The sequence below is a fragment of the Gallinula chloropus genome (assembly GCF_964237585.1).
Source record: "Gallinula chloropus genome assembly, chromosome: 2".
Lineage (NCBI taxonomy): Eukaryota > Metazoa > Chordata > Aves > Gruiformes > Rallidae > Gallinula > Gallinula chloropus.
The window spans coordinates 112,645,593-112,664,045 of record NC_140086.1 but is presented as its reverse complement, the minus strand read 5'-3'; the positions used below and the strand labels follow the sequence as shown (position 1 = coordinate 112,664,045).

Below are 18,453 nucleotides of genomic sequence, written 5' to 3'. Positions count from 1 at the left end.
ACATTTCCCTAAGGATGTAACAGGTAGTGGGGTAAGGAAACTTTGAAGCTGGTTGCAGAGCCTCACCTTTGCAGATTCTTACCACCCCACAGTGGATAAAGGAGGTGAAATATTTTATACAGGTATCAAAGAAATACAAAACATCTGAAGTAAGTCTCTATTTCTCCAGTGTGTGCAAGGAACCATTGTGGCCATTCTGCTGTCAGATTTTAGACCAAAAGCATGTTCTTCTTTTTATTTGGGTAAAGAACACTCTTGCATCTGAACAGGTGGAAAGAGGTTATCTTAGTTCTCACCTGTAAAGAGAGAAAAGCTAAATTACATCATTAAAATGGTAGGTTACATCTTCAGATAAGTTTTGTCAACCACTAGGTACTAAAGCTTCAGCAGACTCTGTGCCGTGCTTTCCCCAAGTTTCCTCCATCACTCTCAGTGACCCCACAGCTTCTGCATTATCTACTATGGGTTATTTTACCCCTCAAAAGTACTTGCCTCTTTTCAGGATGTCTGATGTATCCATTTCGACTCCTAATACCTTGTTAGATATTTTCTCTAAGAACTATTCTTCTGTCAAGTGAGAGAAGAAAAAAAGAAAAGTAAAAGAAAAATCATGTCCCTTTTGGGGCAGGGAGAGCCTGTGATAAATATTTTTTTAGTCACATAAATCCTGTTCTTCCCTTGAGTGCATGTTTATCACAGGGACTGTTCCTCCCCTGGATATCTAATTATCAGAGACCACACGTAGCATTTTTTTGGCACGAGACAGATCAGGAGTGATTAGCTATAGGAACGGTTGGAAATTTTTCAGAGGGGCTGATCTGTCTTGGCGAGACCCAGTTAATCCTAAGCAACATATTTTGCAGGCAGAGATGGCTTCTGGCAGCTCCTCCAATGGACTGTGAGCAGGTTTCCCCACATGGCCACCAGTCAGGAGCAACCAGACGTCCGTCTGGATTTCTGCCAATCCCCTGGTCCCTGGGACAGCCCATCCCAGGGCTTCAGGCTACACAGGTCTGGGACACTCCCCATATCCAGGAGTGCCACTAGATCTTTGGGATACCCCCCTTTTGCTCCCTGAACAGCTGATACCACTGCTGGGTGATGGGCAGCCATGAGATAGGCAGGAATCGTGCATATATCAGAAAGCCACTGCAAAGTAACCTGAGGATCCTGTTTTGCTTGGGAGAGATCACACTTTGCAGTTCCAAAAACAAGAGCAAACACTCCGTATTTCAGCACTGCAAACCCAGCCAAGCCTGACAGGATGACCAGCGCACTTCAAACTCAGAGATCTGAGTGGCCATTTCATTTCCATCTTGGTTGTAGCTACCAAAGATGCGAAAAGGTCAAGAAAATGGGTAATTTTCCTTGGCAAGCCAGGCTATTGCGCAGCATGGTGAATTTTAGGGAATGTCAGCTGGATGTTTGACTTGGTGCTTCAATTTGCTCACCCACACAAGCATATCCACTTCCCTCTGTGACAGCAAAGTTGTTCCTCCCTTTTAAGGCTAACCTCTCCGAGGTAAATGTGAATCTCAGAGTATATACAGTCACCTTCAATCTTCCCTTCAGCTTTGAAACCCCTGCATTTGTTTGGAGGGGGAGAGACACATTAATGGATAAAATATCAGTCACATACTGTGGAGATTGGTGCAGGCTGGAATGACTAACCCCATGTGTGAGACCAACCACCCATGAAAAGCTGGAAGGGGATGGGGGAGAAGCAGAAGCAGCTCTGCATGTTGTGGGGACACAGGCACCTTAGTGAGAAGGAAGCACTGGTGCGGCTGGTTGCACCCTGACTCTGGTGGCGGGAGGGTAAACTGAAGCATGATAGGGCTCCCAGGGCTGAGCCATGATAGGGCTCCCCACCGAGGAATCTAATGCATGGGAACACTCAGACCTGCAAATGAAGTTACCTTTGGCCATCAGGCACGTGAAGTTTCCCTCTCTGTGCTTTGCAGGGCAGCTGAACAGAGACGTTACGTACAGTCAGCTTTATTCTTTTCTCGACTGCCTCCAGGTAAGGTCTCTGGCTGTAGCTTAGAAGCCCCCCTGTTCCTCTCGGCTCTCTGCTAAAGCTCTGCTCCCCATCCCTGCCCAGGTGAGCCCCTGCAGCGGCTGGCTGACCCCCAATGAGACCCTCAGGAATTTGACCTCAGAGGTAAGTCACAGCAAAGCTTCAAGAAGACCGCAGAGTGTCTTGCGCAGACTCATCCCTGTGTCTGAGGGTGTAAGTCTAGTATCTCAAAAGGGAGATGTCAGCATAGGCTTTTTTTCTTCCGAAGGCAGAGGGAAGATGCAGAAGCATCCATTCCTATCCTTTCAAATGCCTCTCAGATTCTGGTTAAGGGATCCCTAAATGTATTTGCCCCTTTCCAGCCTCTCAGCTGACCAAATTTATTCTCAAGGGATGCGATCTCCCTCAGATCAAACTCCTCAGGTTCATAGTCTTTAAGGAGAGAATGTACTTGATAAAAACAGAATGGGCTTGTGAATATGAAAAGCCAGCTGCCTACATTTCACTGGCAGTGGGAGCAGGCCCTGAGAGCAAGAGCCTCACCCTGTCTTCATTTGGGATTTGTGCTAATCTTCCTCAGACACATTTCTGTGGACTTAATCACCAGATGGTGTGACCGAGGAGCATCCCGGCTCAGCGCAGGAACGGGAACAGACAGAACAGAAATGTCTTAAAACTCACCCTAAAAATCTGGCTGCAGAAGCGAATGTCACGTAATACCAGCCACTTATTCCCTTGCGGTACAAGCTGATTTTTTAATCCCAGCACCCCCTGCAGCCATGTAAAAGAGTCAGTAACCAAATATCATCAAAGATGTCATCCCTGTGTATAGTCGTATTAACGTTGGCGTTCACTAAACAAAAAATATGGCCTTAATTTCACCAAGGCTTACATATGTATATCGTTTTATGTCCTGTCCCTCTTGACTTCAGAGAAGGCAATTAAGCAGGGTCCTAAATCTTTGCAGGCTTGCAGCTTATATATTCCTACCAACAATACAGAACATACAGTGCGTGTAACTTCTGTCCACGAACAATTCGTATGTCTGCGGGGCATGAATTAATCTTCTTTCTGAGCCCCTGTCTGAAACTAATTGTCTGTGTTATTACCCAAACCGCACAATTTAAATATTTAGGAGATCCTGATCTCTGTTGCAGCTGTAGAAATCACACAAGAGATATCGGTTAGGTAGACACTCAGTGGAGGTAATTTACTCTGCTGAGAGCAAGAGCAGAACTTGGTCTGGCTAGGTAAGTGTGAGCACCCACAACACAGCAGCAGGAAGGGTAACAGGAAAGAAAATTTTCCCTCTAAGAAAAGGTTCAGCTTTCTTTAAGAGGAATGGAAATTACTGGGTTGCCATTCAAGAGGCCTCTGAAACGGAGAAATTAGAAATATATATATATAGGCATAGAGAAGCTGCTAAAAGAGGCGTCCAGTAAAATAACCATATGGTATATTAAACTGACTGCCCCAGCTGAGGCCTCAGCACAACCTGCAGCGATGTATTGCATGATGAGCTGGGCTGCCCAAAGGCTGGTGGTGCTCCTGCAAGGCTGTTATGATGAAGAACCCCATTCCACCTCCTTTCCTCCAGCTGAAAGGGCAAAGTTAGCCTTCAAATTACTGACCATGAATCGGTGACAAAAGCTGAATCCACGCAAAGCAGCAGGAACAGCACTGAGTCGTCATTAAACCACTTGATTTTTGCAGAGAGCTGTACAACTTTCCAATGTCCTGAAAGGAATAGCGACATCTGAGAAATTTGCCAACTTTGATGTTTTCTACATGGATTTCCCACTGAGACAAAGTAAGTTGCTTTTTCTTTTCTTGTCTTTCTCGTGAAGCGTTTAGTCAAGTGCTGGGCTGCTCATATGCTCCTCGTGCTCTAGCTCTGTGTTGGAGAAAAGCAGCGTAGCCACGCCAGCCTAGGTGACCCTGCTGTTGGGGCTGGGGTCAAGGCAGGACCCTTAATGCCTTCTCTCAGCTACCCTGGTTGGGGTAACCATGGACCTCTGGTCCCCACCACCAGCCTGGGGACCACTGGCCATTTGCACTTGGGTGGTGGCAGGGGGGTGTTGGTGACAAGGCAACAGGGACAGCAGATGAGCCTATGCTAAAAATGCCTCCTGCTTGTCCACAGCAGTTTCTCAGGCTGATGAACAAAGCAAAAAAAGAAATCTCAAGACAATTTTGGTCCATAAGATTTGGGTTTCTTTTTGATCACTGCTTTTGTAGCAGGTCATCTAGGCTGGAGATGGCATATCTGCAATGGTGAAGGTGGTCTTCACAAGCTGTAGTGTACTAGCTCACTGACTGGGCTTCACATTGCCTCCTCTGGGATGAGCAGTGCCTCAAGAAGGGGAACTGTTCTCAATTTTCCTGCCTGAATAAGACAGCCACCCTCTCATAACTCGCTGTTTTCAAAAGTAGAAGCATCTCTCCCAGGAAGAACTGGCTTCTTTCCTTTGCTTCCTTAAGTAACTGCATGCTCCTGTAACTTTTAACTTGAAGAGCTTACAAAAATCGTCCTCCTGTGATCTTCAGTGACATTAGGTAAGAGCATTACCCAAATCACTTCCCTCTGCAACTGACACTTAAAAAACAAAAACCCCAAACCTAAAAACACCAGAAACTTTTCCTCATTACCGTGAGTGTGAGTGGACAGCATCTTTGTGGGGCTGAGGACAGCCACTTGGCGCTGGTTCCCTCTCAGCTCTGCTTCCCTTGTGAGATGTGTGTGGGTCTAGCTGGGGGCATCACCCAGGGAATTCAGAAAACAGCTTTTCCCCTTCTGTCCAGCCTAAACCTCCCACATTTCAGTTTATGTCTGTTGGCCATCCCACTGTGCACTGCTGTGAAGAGACTGGCCCCACATTCATCACCTCCTTAGCATGGACCATCCCCACCCCTCAGCCTCCATTCACAGGACAGGAGGTCCAGCCCTGGCCATCCTGGGGCACTCCCCAACAGCATGAATTTTTACATTCCAAAAAAAGTATATAATAATTGGAAAAAAACCCCTGATCTGCAGTTCCTTGGGTTTATATTCACATAGAGAGATAGTACTCCCATGTTGGTCCTTTTGAAAAATTTAGCTCAGGGATTATATTTTTAAATCCCAGCACACAGCCAGCCAAAACCAGAGCCATGAAGGGACAGAAGCACCCTGGCAATACTTCAAAGTGTACACCCCTAACACCTCTCCCCATCAGTGCCTGGCTGGCCTTGGAAGCGCGAAGCTGCCAAGGCACCTAAGATTATTGCAAAAATCTCATTTTACAGCCAAATCCTATCAAAATTCAAAAACCTATTTTATCCTACATGACCCAATTTGGGGAGCTGGTTCTGAGTCTCATGCAGACCATACAGAAGAGGAGGTGAAGAAGGAAGGATGGAAGAGGAACTCTATCTGTCCCAAAGTTTAGCTCAAAGAGGTGGGTTCCTCTGTCAAGGTCACCATAGTAGCACAGAGTTTCAGGATGTCCCAGCCTCTCTGCGGCTTTTGCCTCAGCTATAATATTTACCAAGTCATTAGGATTTGGAACAAACTACCTGCTGGGTAGGCAAATTACTTTAATAAGTTAAATGACTAACTTTAGGTAATTTATTTGCTTTCACGAAAAGAAACATCTTAATATAATTTGCTGTTCTTGATTACATCGTGTTAAATAAATGAGGTAAACAAAATCACACATGCACATACAAACATCAGCACTGAAAGACACTTTGCAAAGTTTCCTGCAGCCCTGGAGCCAACAATTTGAGCTTGCCGACAGGAAAGCTGTCAGTTCCTGAGTGCGCTCAAAATCCAGCTAAGGCTGCTGACCTACTTTCCCTGCGTCTTTCTGAAGCAAGTGCAAATCCTCCCCTAAACTTTCCAGACATCAAATATTTAGCAGTGATTGCACAGTGTGATGGGTACATCGATTTCAGGGTGGCCTGGGTGTGTGTATATATATATATATATACACATATATACATATATGTGTATATACACAGCAGCTCCCAGTTCTCTTGGAGTAAAATTTGAGTATACTAGCATTTATTCTGGATTTAGACCGACACTCAATCTCAGATGTTGCTTTTGGCTGAAGAACACGGTGATTCCTTTAAGAAGCAGTGCAATAAACGGGGGATAGGTATTGCTTATTTTTGGCCTTTTCTTGGAGCAGATGGGAGCAAACTCTAGGCTAGGTTAGCCAAGGCACTAGGCACTTTTAAGAGAAACTCTGGATGTACTCAGTTGGTGGGTATTTGTTCAACTGCTCCAAGATTTTTGGAGGTCAAGTATGATGGTCAGAATTCTTGATATAAACCTTACTTCTCTGCTAATTCTGGCAATTGAGAGTAGTCAGGTGATGAAGTAAACCTTGTACTCAACATACAGCACCATACACGAGGAGTGCACCTGTACGTGCGCTCTGTGGTGTAATCTAAGGTGAATAAATGTTTTGCCCAACATACTGCAAATTTGAAACTAAGCTCCAAGCCCTGGGTCTTGAATCAAGTTACTTTGGGTGTTGACTAAAGTGTCTCAGTTGGGTTGCTATAGTCAAAGCAGGAAAATCGCCCTCCTGTGAATTCAGAGTTAGCATGGGGACCTAGATGTCACTTGCTGACCCAACAACCAGGGTCCAACAAACAGCAGTGAGTCTAGGTCACAGCTGTGGTGCTTGAATGGAGAACACTTCCCTCCTGCCAGGATGCCCGCGTAACGCTATTAAGAATTCTTAATCTGTCATTATAAAAGAAATTATTGAATTTACAGTCTGTTAATGCCATATTCACTAGTCTCGTGTTTGATCACTCTGCAGCCCTTGTTTGAAGGGAGAAAGCTTTTTACTTCTCTAATGGCTCCGGGGCTCACAGCACAGCATCATTTGCATTGAATGTCATGCTTATGTAATTCAAAAGGTTATTCTGTTGGAGTTGAAAAAGACTGCTCGGAAAGAGGAGCCACTGAAAATGACAGTCTATTGCTGCAGACATCGGGCCATGTGAATGCTGTGTTACCATCCCCTGCTCTCAAAAGCACTCTTTTCTCTATCTCCTTATTTTCTTTGCGCTGCCGAAGATGCAACTAAATTAGGAAATGCCAGAGTATCAAATCAGTATTAAATAATTTAGAGCTTTACTTGCTACGGAATCCATCTTAGTCGGGAGGGAACACAAATTGTTTCACGACCACTGATGTTCAAAGCGCTTCCTCGCCGAAATATTGCGGGGGGAGGGGGGGTGAAATTAACAACAACAGCTTAAATACTGCCCCGAGGAGAGGGGATTGCACACAGCATTGGCTCTGACAACTTTATAGGAATTACCATAATCTTCATATAGAGCCATTGTGTGCTTAAAAATACCAGCGGGGCTTTGAAGAAGAGGGGGGTACATCTCTGCGCGGGCGCCTCCGTGCTCCCTGGCGATAACCCCTCTGCTTACATTGTTGTTCGCAGCGGCTGAGGAGTGGCGCAAGATGGGAGGTGAACCCTGGCAGCTGATCGAACCAGTCGATGGCTTCCACCCCAGCCAGGTAAAAACCCAGCCCCAGGAAATAGGCAGGATGCTGCGGGGATGCAGGTTTGGGTGGGAGGGAGATGATAGCTTCAGCCCTAGGGCAGACATCTCAGTTCAAGCCAGCTGCACTCTGCTCTAACTCCTGGAAGGTCTTCTGCTGCTTGGCTGCTCTCATTCACCAGTACCCTGGCCAAACAGGTCTTTATCACAAGACCAGATCCTGGTGCCTGGGCAAACACCTGCAGCAGCTTTGCAGGACTGGGGCAGCAAAAGGCAGAGATGCCACCTCCAGCCCCACAGGCTCTGAGGCCATGGGTTTGCCTGTCGCAGCACGGAACAAAGCTGTATTTTTGAAGCTATACAGTTAAATTGCTCTCTGCTCTGCAGACACACATTACGAAGAAGTTTTCTCCCTCTTCCTTGGCCTCAAGGATGGGTGGTGGGGGAAGATTTGCAGTCGGAAATGAATGCAAGGAAAGGAGAAGCAGCTGCTCTGCTTTAAGCCCTTGGTTGGGTTCGATAACCTAGCGTGAGGTTGCCTGGTTCCCACTGTATTTGTATCAAAGTAGCTTTTTTCTGGCTCTGCAAAATGCATGGCAAGAGCACGCTCTGCAATCAGCTGCAAAGCCAGACAGTTGCCTGTACACTAGCTACAGAGCTCAAACACAGGCAAAGCAAAGCAGGAGCCAGTCTTCCCTGTGCCACTCTGCAAACAACTGCATGCAGCCCGAACCCCCGCATGCATACTGCAGCAGCAATGGCTGATGCCAGCAGGTGCAGCCTGGCCCTGCTCTCCTGCCGGCCTCAACACAGTCATCCACAGCCACTACATCAACATGGGCAGGTGGGAAGGTCCCTAAAACAAAGACCACTCCTGTTTCCCATGGTTTTCAATCTTGACTCTGGGATCGAGGAATAAGCTGGGCTAAATTACAAGGGGACAAGTCAGAGCAGAGGTGATTTCCCCCCTCTGCCAGAGGGCTCTGCTCGACAGCAGCAGTGGCTGCCCTCCATCCCATATACTCAGCAATGGGTCTCAGAAGTTTATCACTACCACCTGCTATGAGGGAAACATGCCCTCCAAGCAGTCAGCTCCACTCCCAACATCCCTGCCCAGGCCTGGGCGGAGGAGTGGTGACATTCCTTGGTGATGTTTTTGTGGTGCGTGTCACCAGCTCCGTGCCATGGCAAGAGCAGTGTGGAGAAAGCTGTTGTCTGGGGCTCTACTGCCTTCCTCCACACTTCTGGCTGCTTGCTCTCTCCCACCCTAGCACAACCAAGCCATGCAGGCGAATCCCACTGCCACTGGCGGTGCCACCTGGCATCTCCCCTGCTCAAAAGCATGGGCTGAATTTATGGACCAGTTTTATGACACAAGCTAATGCCTCCCCCCATATATTGGCCCCCCCACACCTCCATAACCTGATGTGATGCTGCCTTGCACGCTGGGAAAGAGCAGTCTGTGGAGAAGCACTTCAACAGGTGTGCACTGCAAGCACTGACAGATTCCAGCATTTTGGCAGCTTACCTGTTCGTTGTCTGTGTGGTCAGCTCAGCCAGGGGAGACCTGCAGGTGAAGTCCAAAGGCAAAGCATGTGATTTAGTTGCGATCTTTTACTCCCTTGCCAATCAGCTGGAGCAGCACAGTAACTTGCTTAGCCTCACCATGTCAAAAGCCTCCGGTTCAAAAAGGGACTCCTTAGAAGTTCCTGGTGACTACCACTCAGTACCAGAAGATAGCATCATGGAAGTATGAGCTCACAGCTTGGGAACGTGGAGAAGGTGTGGCTGGACTTTTTTTGCTCCAGGACTTTTGTGAGGAAGCGATTAGAGAAAACTTGGCAAACAAAATCAGAGCGATGAACTTCGTTCTCAACCCTGCCATCTGGGGACACTGCAATATGAACAATCTGGAGAAGAAAAGGTCTTTGTGTTATTTTTATGTCTTGCCCTGAGGCTGGCCTGAGGTTCCTTGCAAGCCCCAGCAACACACCATCGAGGGAGCCGAGCTCGCTGGATCACACCTTTTCGTCCAGGCTCTTGCCCGCATCCCACCAGCAGCTGGAAGGTAGCACAGAGTTGAAGGCAGCAACTGTTTCTCTTAAAAGGGATCTTGCCTAAGCCAAAAGAAAATTACCAAGGGGCTCAGAAGAACACGCAGGCCCTGTCATGCTGAGGTGCTGGAGCCGGCCGAGTACGGCCATATCTCACGCCCTCTGGTCCCAGTATCCCGTAGTGGTTCTGATCTCCCCCTCCCCCTGTTAGGATGGCATTAATGCTTTTACAGGTACATTCTCCCTTACACTCAAGGTGCTGGCTGTAGATATGCCTCACTTCAAGTGAGTTAGTGCCCTTCTAGGATTTATTAATTAGCCTTATCCAAACATCCACCGCTTTAAATCCATTTTTCTTTCCTCGCTGGTGTACACAAGCCTGTTATCAACATACCACTATTTCGACTGAGACACGGCACTCTGCTCCAAAAGAGTGGCTCTCTTTATTAAGAGAGGGGGAGGCAAGAGCAGAAAGTGATGTTTAAGAGCACGCTTGAGAGAGATGGTAAACAATTCAGTCACTCCTCATACAAGTTATATTTAAAGTTTTACTTTCTACCAAAGTGAATGCCTCTGGCCAGGTATGAGTTTTACAGCATGTAGAGCTGCCTAGCTGGAGAGGATTGATGCCATGTAGCTCGTCACATGAATGGGAGCCCTTAACTTCAATCTCTGCAGCAATTCCCCATGCCCCAGGTACAGCTTGACAAACAAATACAACAGGTAACACCTAGCCTGGACATTTCTACTGAATTTTGTCCCTGAAGATCTCAAAGCACTTGACAAATATTCTGAAGGTCTTTTTAATTGGGCAGCACTCCAAGTAAAGCATAAACATTTTAGCTCTTGCCTTCAGATGCAGAGAAGCTGTGGAGTTTGGGATACAAGAACTACAGTGCTCCTCTCCGCCAAGGGTAAGCTGGAAGGGTGCCATGATTCCTTGTCCTTACGATACAGCAGCTGGCAGGATAAGTTGGTGTCTGGCATCTGCCCCAGATTTCACCTGCCATTTATCTGCTCTTTAAGTTAAAATAAAAATCTGCTGTAAAGATGGCAGAAGTGGGTGTCAGAGTGTTTATTCAGTATCCCAGCCATGCAGGAAGGATCTGGAAGGGAATTAAACCTAACAGAGTTGCTTGTTTAACATTGAAAGGAAGAGGAAAAAAGGAAGAGGAAAAAAGAAGAGGAAATAAGAGGAATAAAAGAAAGAGGAAAAAAGGAAGAGGGGAAAAAGGAAGAGGAAAGGCACAGCATTCCCCTTGTCCCGTTAAGAGTTCATCTGGTTCTTCATGCATTGGGAAAGGCTAGGTTGGGGCACTTGGGCAGGAAGTCCCCATAGTCCATGCAGCATTTTGTGTTTAAAAGCCCTTGAAGGGAGGAATGAACACCAAGTGCTCGTTTGTTTAGCCCAGCCCAGAACTACGTTCCCTTACTGCGAGTTTCTTGGCAGGGGGATAGGGTTGTTTTTGGCATAACTGCATCCCTCTCCAGTGTCAGTGCTAAAATCATGCTCCATGAAGTGGTTTTCTCTTTTTTTTCCCCAAAAGACCCAGCTCAAGCCATAAGTGAAGGAAAGGCACACCACATACCTTTGACACTTAAAAGTATGTCACTCAGTCGTCCCAAGTTCCCTCTAGAGCTGTCTCTGAGACACCATTCCTCAAAAAATCCAGCTTGGTTGTCCTTGGAAGTGATGCCATGAAAACAGCCTTCTCTTCAGAAGAAATCTGACCTTCCCTTCCCATTGCCTATAGCGGAAGCCCAGGGATTTCTTGATTCCCCAGCATCTCTCCCTTACTATGAACTCTTCCTGCAAACTGTTCTGAGAGCCAGGTGGCTTCAAGGACATTTCTTCTCTCTAGAAGAGCCGATGGCTTTGTTTGGGTGACAGAGCCGTGCGCTTCAGCAGGATCCTGCACAAATGGCTTAGCTTCTTGCCTCTGTAAAGTTACCAGGGAGAAGACAGAAGCCCTGAGTATCACAAGACCCAAAACACTTGGAAGATTGTTAATAGTTATGCACAGTCAGAAAAGCACAGCTTGAGCATGAGGAGATTCTCCGTTTTCTCTTTCCTTAAGACATAGAAAAGCACATTCCAGTCAGGAAAAAAAAGAAGAGAGAAAAAGCTGGAGTGACACAGATCGGATCATTTGAGTATTTACACTTTGCTGAGGACATGCCCATCGCCAGTTTGGCACAGGAGTAGGAAATACATAGCCAAAAGCTGCTGAAATAACACAGACAGCTCCCAGAGTCACAGTTATCCAGGGCTCTCTAAGGTTAGGTAATATTTCCTTTAAAATATCGCTTAGGGGTTGATGTCCTCACAAAAAAAAAATTAATTGTGAAAAATGTACCAATTTCAGCAGGTCTCAGGGCACAGGAGATTTGGAATTTGAAGACCTACAAGAGAAATTATTTCTAGCATTGTGAAACCTGTTCATCTAGGTTAAATAACCAAAACCTTAGGACCACGTGAAATGATATCTGAGCAGGACCTACCTAATTTAGGGCAGTCCAAGCACGTGCACAATAAACTCCAGTCAAGTTCAGTTCAGCCTGAACACCATAGAGCCTACTTCCACCAGTGCTTGTGCAGAGGGTGCAATGCAAAAACAGTTGGGTTTTTTTAAACACCCAAGCCAGCTCTGCTAAAATACATATGGAAGGCTTCAGTCCTTGTACAGAAGATTTGGGATAATAGTGCCAGAATAGACCACCCTGACAGAGACAGGTCTTGGTCCCAGAAAAACCACACTTGGTCACATTAGAAGGCTTGACCAGGAGAAAATATGCTGTTGCAGAGTCTCCACATTCCTTTTCTTTGTCCCAATTCCTCTGAATGAAAGAAAGATTTTTCTTTTTTAATGAGTTTAAAAAACAGGAACAGGTCACCCAGAGAAGCTGTGGCTGCCCCCTCCCTGGAAGTGCCCCAGACCAGGTTGGATGGGGCTTTGGGCAACCTGCCCAAGGGTGTCCCTGCCTGTGGGTTGGAACTATATGATATTTGATGTCCCCTCCAATCCAAACTGTTCTGTGATTCTGTGACTTGTCTACTCACCCATCATTGCTGCTTTTTTCTAAAAGCACAGGCTTTACAATGCAGCACATGAAGAGTCTCCAAAGCTCCCTGTCTGTTCCCAAACTCCAAAACATCAGTATTTAAATAGACTCCATAAGCCCATCTTGGTCCTCCATAAGAATGTTTTGTTAGCCTTATTTAAGACTCCAGATTATAATTCACATCTGAACAAGTTTCAGGATTGAAAGTTAAGATGTAAGCAGCATATAACTGTGGGTCAGAAGTTAAACAAGAAATGCATTATCAGGGTGTGAAAATCTGGTTCAGGGGTAACTGGGCTGTTCTCTCTTCCCTTTTCTCCTACTAGCCAATACAGCCGACACATTTCTCTTCAGTGCATAAAGTCTAGGGGGGAAAAATAACCCAGGAAAGCTAGAGTGGTTCTCACAGCAATGAAAAAACTATTTGGCCACTTCTGCAGGTCTTGTGGAAGAAAGCTCTGAAGAAAACCAGCAGCAGGCCTAAACTTAGAGCATCAGAGCTGGGTAGCATTGAAACTAGATATAATCGGATCTCTTTTTCCTCAACAGCCATGGTCTCCTTATCAGATAGCAGAGATGATATTTATTAGAAATACCAGAGGCATTTTGAAGCATAAATTCCTTTGGACTTGCAAGAGTTTTATGCATTATATCCCAGCAATGCTTTTGAAATATTTTCAAAATACCTTTGAGGGAACAAAAAACCCCATCAGATTCTTGGGCTTTTGAATCGAAGCTTATAGACCAGACAGCTTAGACATCAGGAAGAAGGTGGAGACTATCATAAGGCCGAATGACTGGTCAGGGAGGTGCAGTTACATGGTCCTTACTTCATGGTTACTCTTCAGAAGGATTTTCTCCCTTTCAAGTAGCTGGAGCGGGCTGTTTTCTTTGGTTAGAAGTCAGAGTCCATCACACAGGTATACAGAGGAATCTTTTTTTTTGGTGGGGGTCTCCCAAGTGCCAACATGACACAGTTACATGATAGACACACAAGCAACTTATAGTATTTGTGCTCTTTGCAGATTGCTGCAGCCCTTGGAACAAGCATCACCTGGCAGAAGGCGCTACACGAATGGCCTCATGTTCTTGGAAAGGAGAATCCTTTCAACGACGAGATTGAAGCTGTATTCAAAGATCAAGGTGGACACTGACTTCCAAAGATGCCGGAGCCCTGACACAGTGCTCAGCGATGCTTCCCAGCGCGTCCCATGAAACAAGATGATCAAAGACACACACAAAAAAGGGGGGGAGGGCAAGTTACCAGAGGCAGTAGCAGTGGACATGACACAGCAGCATTCTTCGCGATTTGTACCTCACCTGCACAAGTAGGCTATGCTTCTTCTGTAGAGCTACACAAATAAAAATCACAGGATACCTGCCATCCAGACCATTTATTGAGCTAGTTTGTAAATCTGCACAGCTTTTTTTTCCCCATACAGCACAAACTCCTGGCCCTACCACTTTTATAAATTTTTTTCCCCCTGGGGAACATTATTTCTCAGCTTTCTATTTGTACTGTTTCAACTGTTATGTTGATCCCAAAAGTGTGTGTGGGGAACCCCAAACTCATTATGTTGCTGTAAATTGTGTGTCTGTAATTGCCCTGACTGTCAATACATTGTTTAGAGCTGCTATTTGCTTATTAAAATGTGCCAGGAATAGCAAGGCACTTGAATTTTGATTTTCCTGGCAGCATTTGTGCAGGCTGACTGAGCACAGGTTCTCTTTCCCCTCCCAGTAACAGGATAGTAACCCAACAACCCTTCATGTATTTCAAACAGGTTGCTTCCTCAAGCTTTACTACATCTTTACTCTTTCGCTTCCTAACAAGTGTGATATACCCAGCCCTGTGCCTTTTACAGGCGTGACCACAGCATTGATGAAGATACTGGTAAGCTCTTACCTGCTCTGCTTCATACACAGGCTCCAAGGTTGAGAATTACTATTAGATTTTTCCACCAGATTATCCAATGCTCTTCACGAAATAAATGGATGAGTAAATAGACAGCTCTACTGGCAGCCCTGCTGGTGATGAAGGGACCAGACAGCATAAAATGTCACTAATTATACACAGAAAAAGCCTGGTAAATAGAAATCGCTAACGTGACGTGGCTAAAAGCCATCCAAATTAGCCAGAACTCAGGTAGGTTGGCTTCACTTTTTCTCCTGAAGGCATTCCATGCGTAAGGCTGGGTCAGCCCACGCAAGCTCTTGGGCTGCAGCCCAGACGAAGAGATGGCCGGTCTGCGCGCGGACCTCAGCACGCTGGCCATAGCTGTGGCTGGATGCATCTGCTCAGCATTTGGAACAGGCAGAGGATGACTTGGCTAACACCACTTCAATTGAAGCACGTGCAATTGCTACCCTGGATGATCTTCCTTTTATTTAAAAGTACAGTCAATGCAGCAGCTTTTGTTAAGATTCCTTTGGGACAACTGCTGACATTTAATGAAAGATTCAAGTCACCTACTCTAGGAAACCAGAAGGGAATGCACTCCTTATCTGAGTGATACTTACTAATGGGACCCCGATTCATTCAAGGCATTTAGACACTACCAAAATATCCTGTCTCCCAAGAAACAGCTTAAAGCCTGGAGAGGCATGCCTGAAGAAGGCCATTGCCTCCTCCTCCTAATACTATCTGCTTCCTGTACAAATTCTGTCCATCAAAGACATCTGATGCACACCAGCAAGGTAGAACACCAGCCATTTTTTATTGCCTGCTCAGGCTTCCTATCTGATCATACAAAAACAATACAAGGACAGAAACAAAGGCATCCCACCTGGTTTTACTATACACCAAGTGTAGCACAGATAGTAATTATAGAATATCAGATAGGTTTCCTCTACACCAAAATACACAAGTCTACAATTAAATGGGGGGGGGGGGGGGGGGGGAGGGGAAGGGAACCACATGTATTTAGAAGCCAAATTTTCAGGCAACCTCACTGCAAAGTATTGCATTTCATTTGAGGTTGGGATTTAATAACACCAATTAGGACTCTTACAAGCTAGTAAAACTGAGATTTCCTCAGCTAAAATAAGCTGCCTCGCCTAGAGCAATGCATTTTCCATTTATAGACTTTCTTATTAGCAAACATCATGAATTTCTGAACAATGGAGGAAAAGCTTCCTTATTAAATTAGAACAGCGTCTTCTCAATCAAAGACAGTCTGAAGCCCCCATAGCCAGACCCCAAGGCAAAGCGCTCAGATTTGCCGGGTACGATCACTCTGTGCTGGATACGAGGCCTCCGAGGGACTTGAGGAAACAGGCTTGCCACAGGCTGAAGGAGCTCTAACCAAACCTTAAGCTGCAAGGGTGAGCTCCCTGGTTCAGAGTTAGAAGCAGGCTGTGTGCAGGAACTTGATTTGTAGCTAATGTAGGAATTATTTGCAAATAAAGATGAATTTGGGGCCTATTAAGCCATCAGCTTTTACAAATACTGTGCCTCACTGTTATTTCAAAAGATGCAAAAACCACAAGATCTGCACCCCCAACCATCAATCACTTACCAGCACCACTCTAAAAATAAACGTCCTATATTTAAATAAATGCTTCCTAAAAAAGCCCTTCCCGATTCTAAAGCAGTAACAAACTATGAAACCTGGGCTGTTCCCTTAGTTTTACTGCCTCCTGATCTCCTTTGATCAGTTGAAGGTGACAAATGCACGGGTAGAAAGAGGGGGGAGGGAAGGAGTTTCACTGAGCTAAGTACAGCTCTGAGCTTTGCAGCAGTAGAGATATCTGGAAGGGGATGGTCGAGCAAGGTCTTTCTGGGGGAAGAGTTAGAGCATGTGAACATGGAAGGGATCATATCACCGTCATGTTCTAACAAACTGCAAATGGAAAGGGGTTTTCTGATGCTCTTTCTGTTCATAAACTGCTTTTACAAAACTTAGAGCTCTGATTGGAATCAGGCAGTGGGGCATCTCTAGCTACCTGAGAAGCTATTTGCTTCCAGGCAGCCTGGCCTTTTCCAAAAGGATCCTCGACAAGCACGAAAAAAAGTTTGCCAACATTTTGGAAGTTTTTTCCCCACAGCTCACCCTTAGAAGAGCAGGGAAGCAGGAGAGGGGAGGAGGTACACAGCAGCTCAGGTCAGCAAAGCGGTTGAGCACAGGCTTGCTGCTCAGCTGGCATCACCCACTGTGTATGTGGCACATGCCATCACCACCAGCAGCTCGCACAGAGAGCTCAGCACCCAGGTTGGCTCTTCTAAGTCACATCGCCGGTCACACGTGATGCCTTTCCCTGAGAAGGGTAACTTTTCACCTTGGGCAGTGAACACACACAGACTAATATCTACAGCAGAGATATATATTAGATATAGCCCAAGTAGCCTGAATTTAAAAAAAAAAAAAAAAATCAAGAGTCATATTCCCTTATATTCCCTTAGTCATATTCCCTTAGTCCAGTTAAATTCTTAACACCTTTCTGTGGACTTATTTCATAATTTTGTATGTAGTGAGCTTTGTTAAGATGCACCTGGAAGTTTAAGTAGACAGCCTACTGTGGATCAATGGATGAAGTTTGCTCTCCCAGCGCTCATGTTGCATCCCTAGTGCAAGAATTTGGGGCTAAGCTACCCCTAAAGCATCAAATTACTGTCTCAAAGCAAGTGGCATCTTGGGATATACATACCAGATAGAAACCTCTCTCACCCATCTCATTGAGTCCAGTTTTTCTTCTTTGGCCTACAAACCCATATCTCAAAGCCACAGGTGACACCACGGAACAGGTGTAAAGCGTTTTATTCTTTATTTTAAATGAATAAAATCTCAATACATAGTTTGAAATTATTTAAAGACATGAGAACAATAAAACTGGATTCAAAAGAAAAGTATAAAAGTGGCAGGATGAATACAGGATAAGCTCACAGAATTTAGTGTATCATGTGTGTATATATAACAGCAACTTGAAGTATTCCACTATTGCATTTGCAACAATGGAGCGATGAGACAGTATTTCACTAAGCCCAGAGGAAAAGCTGAGAAGACTCACAAGTTTTAACTGAACACTTTTGCTGTTTTAATGACAGGTCTGCATTTACAGACATGTCTGAGGGGGAGGAAGACCCATACTTTCAGCCAGCAGAAAATTAGTTGGTATATAGCAGCTTTGTAGTGTCATAAGAAAGGAAAGGAGGCAAAAAAAAAAGCACTTTTACAATGTATTCCTAGTGCTCAAATGGGGGAGAATCCTCTCTTGTACAAACCATGAGTCCCAAGACATTCTGACAGGTAAAAACCCAAAACTATTTTTTCTTCTTTTTTTAAATAGCAGTCCTACTACATAAGACCTTTCATTTCTATCAAAGTGCAATATACTGCGTACACAATTCCATACCTGTAAACCACACAAGATACACACCATGCATTTATCCATACTGGTTGCATGAGAAACTGCAAAAAAAGTACACACATACTGTGCACGTCTTGTTCTGACCACAAGGACACTGTGCAAGCAAAATATACCTATACTGCATGTTGTAGAATAAAATTTACTAGTAACTTCTATGCCTGATCATTAAAAAACCTGACAAACCCTTTCAATGTTAAATCTTGTGCTTCAGCACCGTTCCTGTTAGAGAACTCTGAGCTATTGTTTCTTTCAGGGCGCTGAGTTACCTAGTAAGCTTGTTTTTTCACTAGCTTGCTCCCTTCTTCCTGCCCTGAAATGTAGTTTCCTGCAATCATTTAGTTGTTTAAAGAAGAGAATGTACTCAGCTAAAAAACACTCCCAAAAAAACCCCACCAAGAAGTTACATAAATATTTAGCACATTTAGACACAGC

General features: G+C 45.3%; 1 protein-coding gene across 1 annotated transcript in view; it reads left to right on the top strand.

The window, feature by feature from the left end:
- The window catches only part of AOAH (acyloxyacyl hydrolase), a gene marked incomplete at its 5' end in the record, with an annotated part of 79,644 nt that extends 65,682 nt beyond the window's left edge, over positions 1–13,962 (top strand). Inside the window, 5 exon segments of the mRNA XM_084260304.1 lie at positions 1,965–2,023; positions 2,105–2,164; positions 3,734–3,830; positions 7,477–7,553; positions 13,680–13,962. Coding sequence (XP_084116430.1) covers positions 1,965–2,023; positions 2,105–2,164; positions 3,734–3,830; positions 7,477–7,553; positions 13,680–13,808 — 422 coding nt within the window. The 3' untranslated portion in view covers positions 13,809–13,962.
- Positions 13,963–18,453: the final 4,491 nt, after the last annotated feature.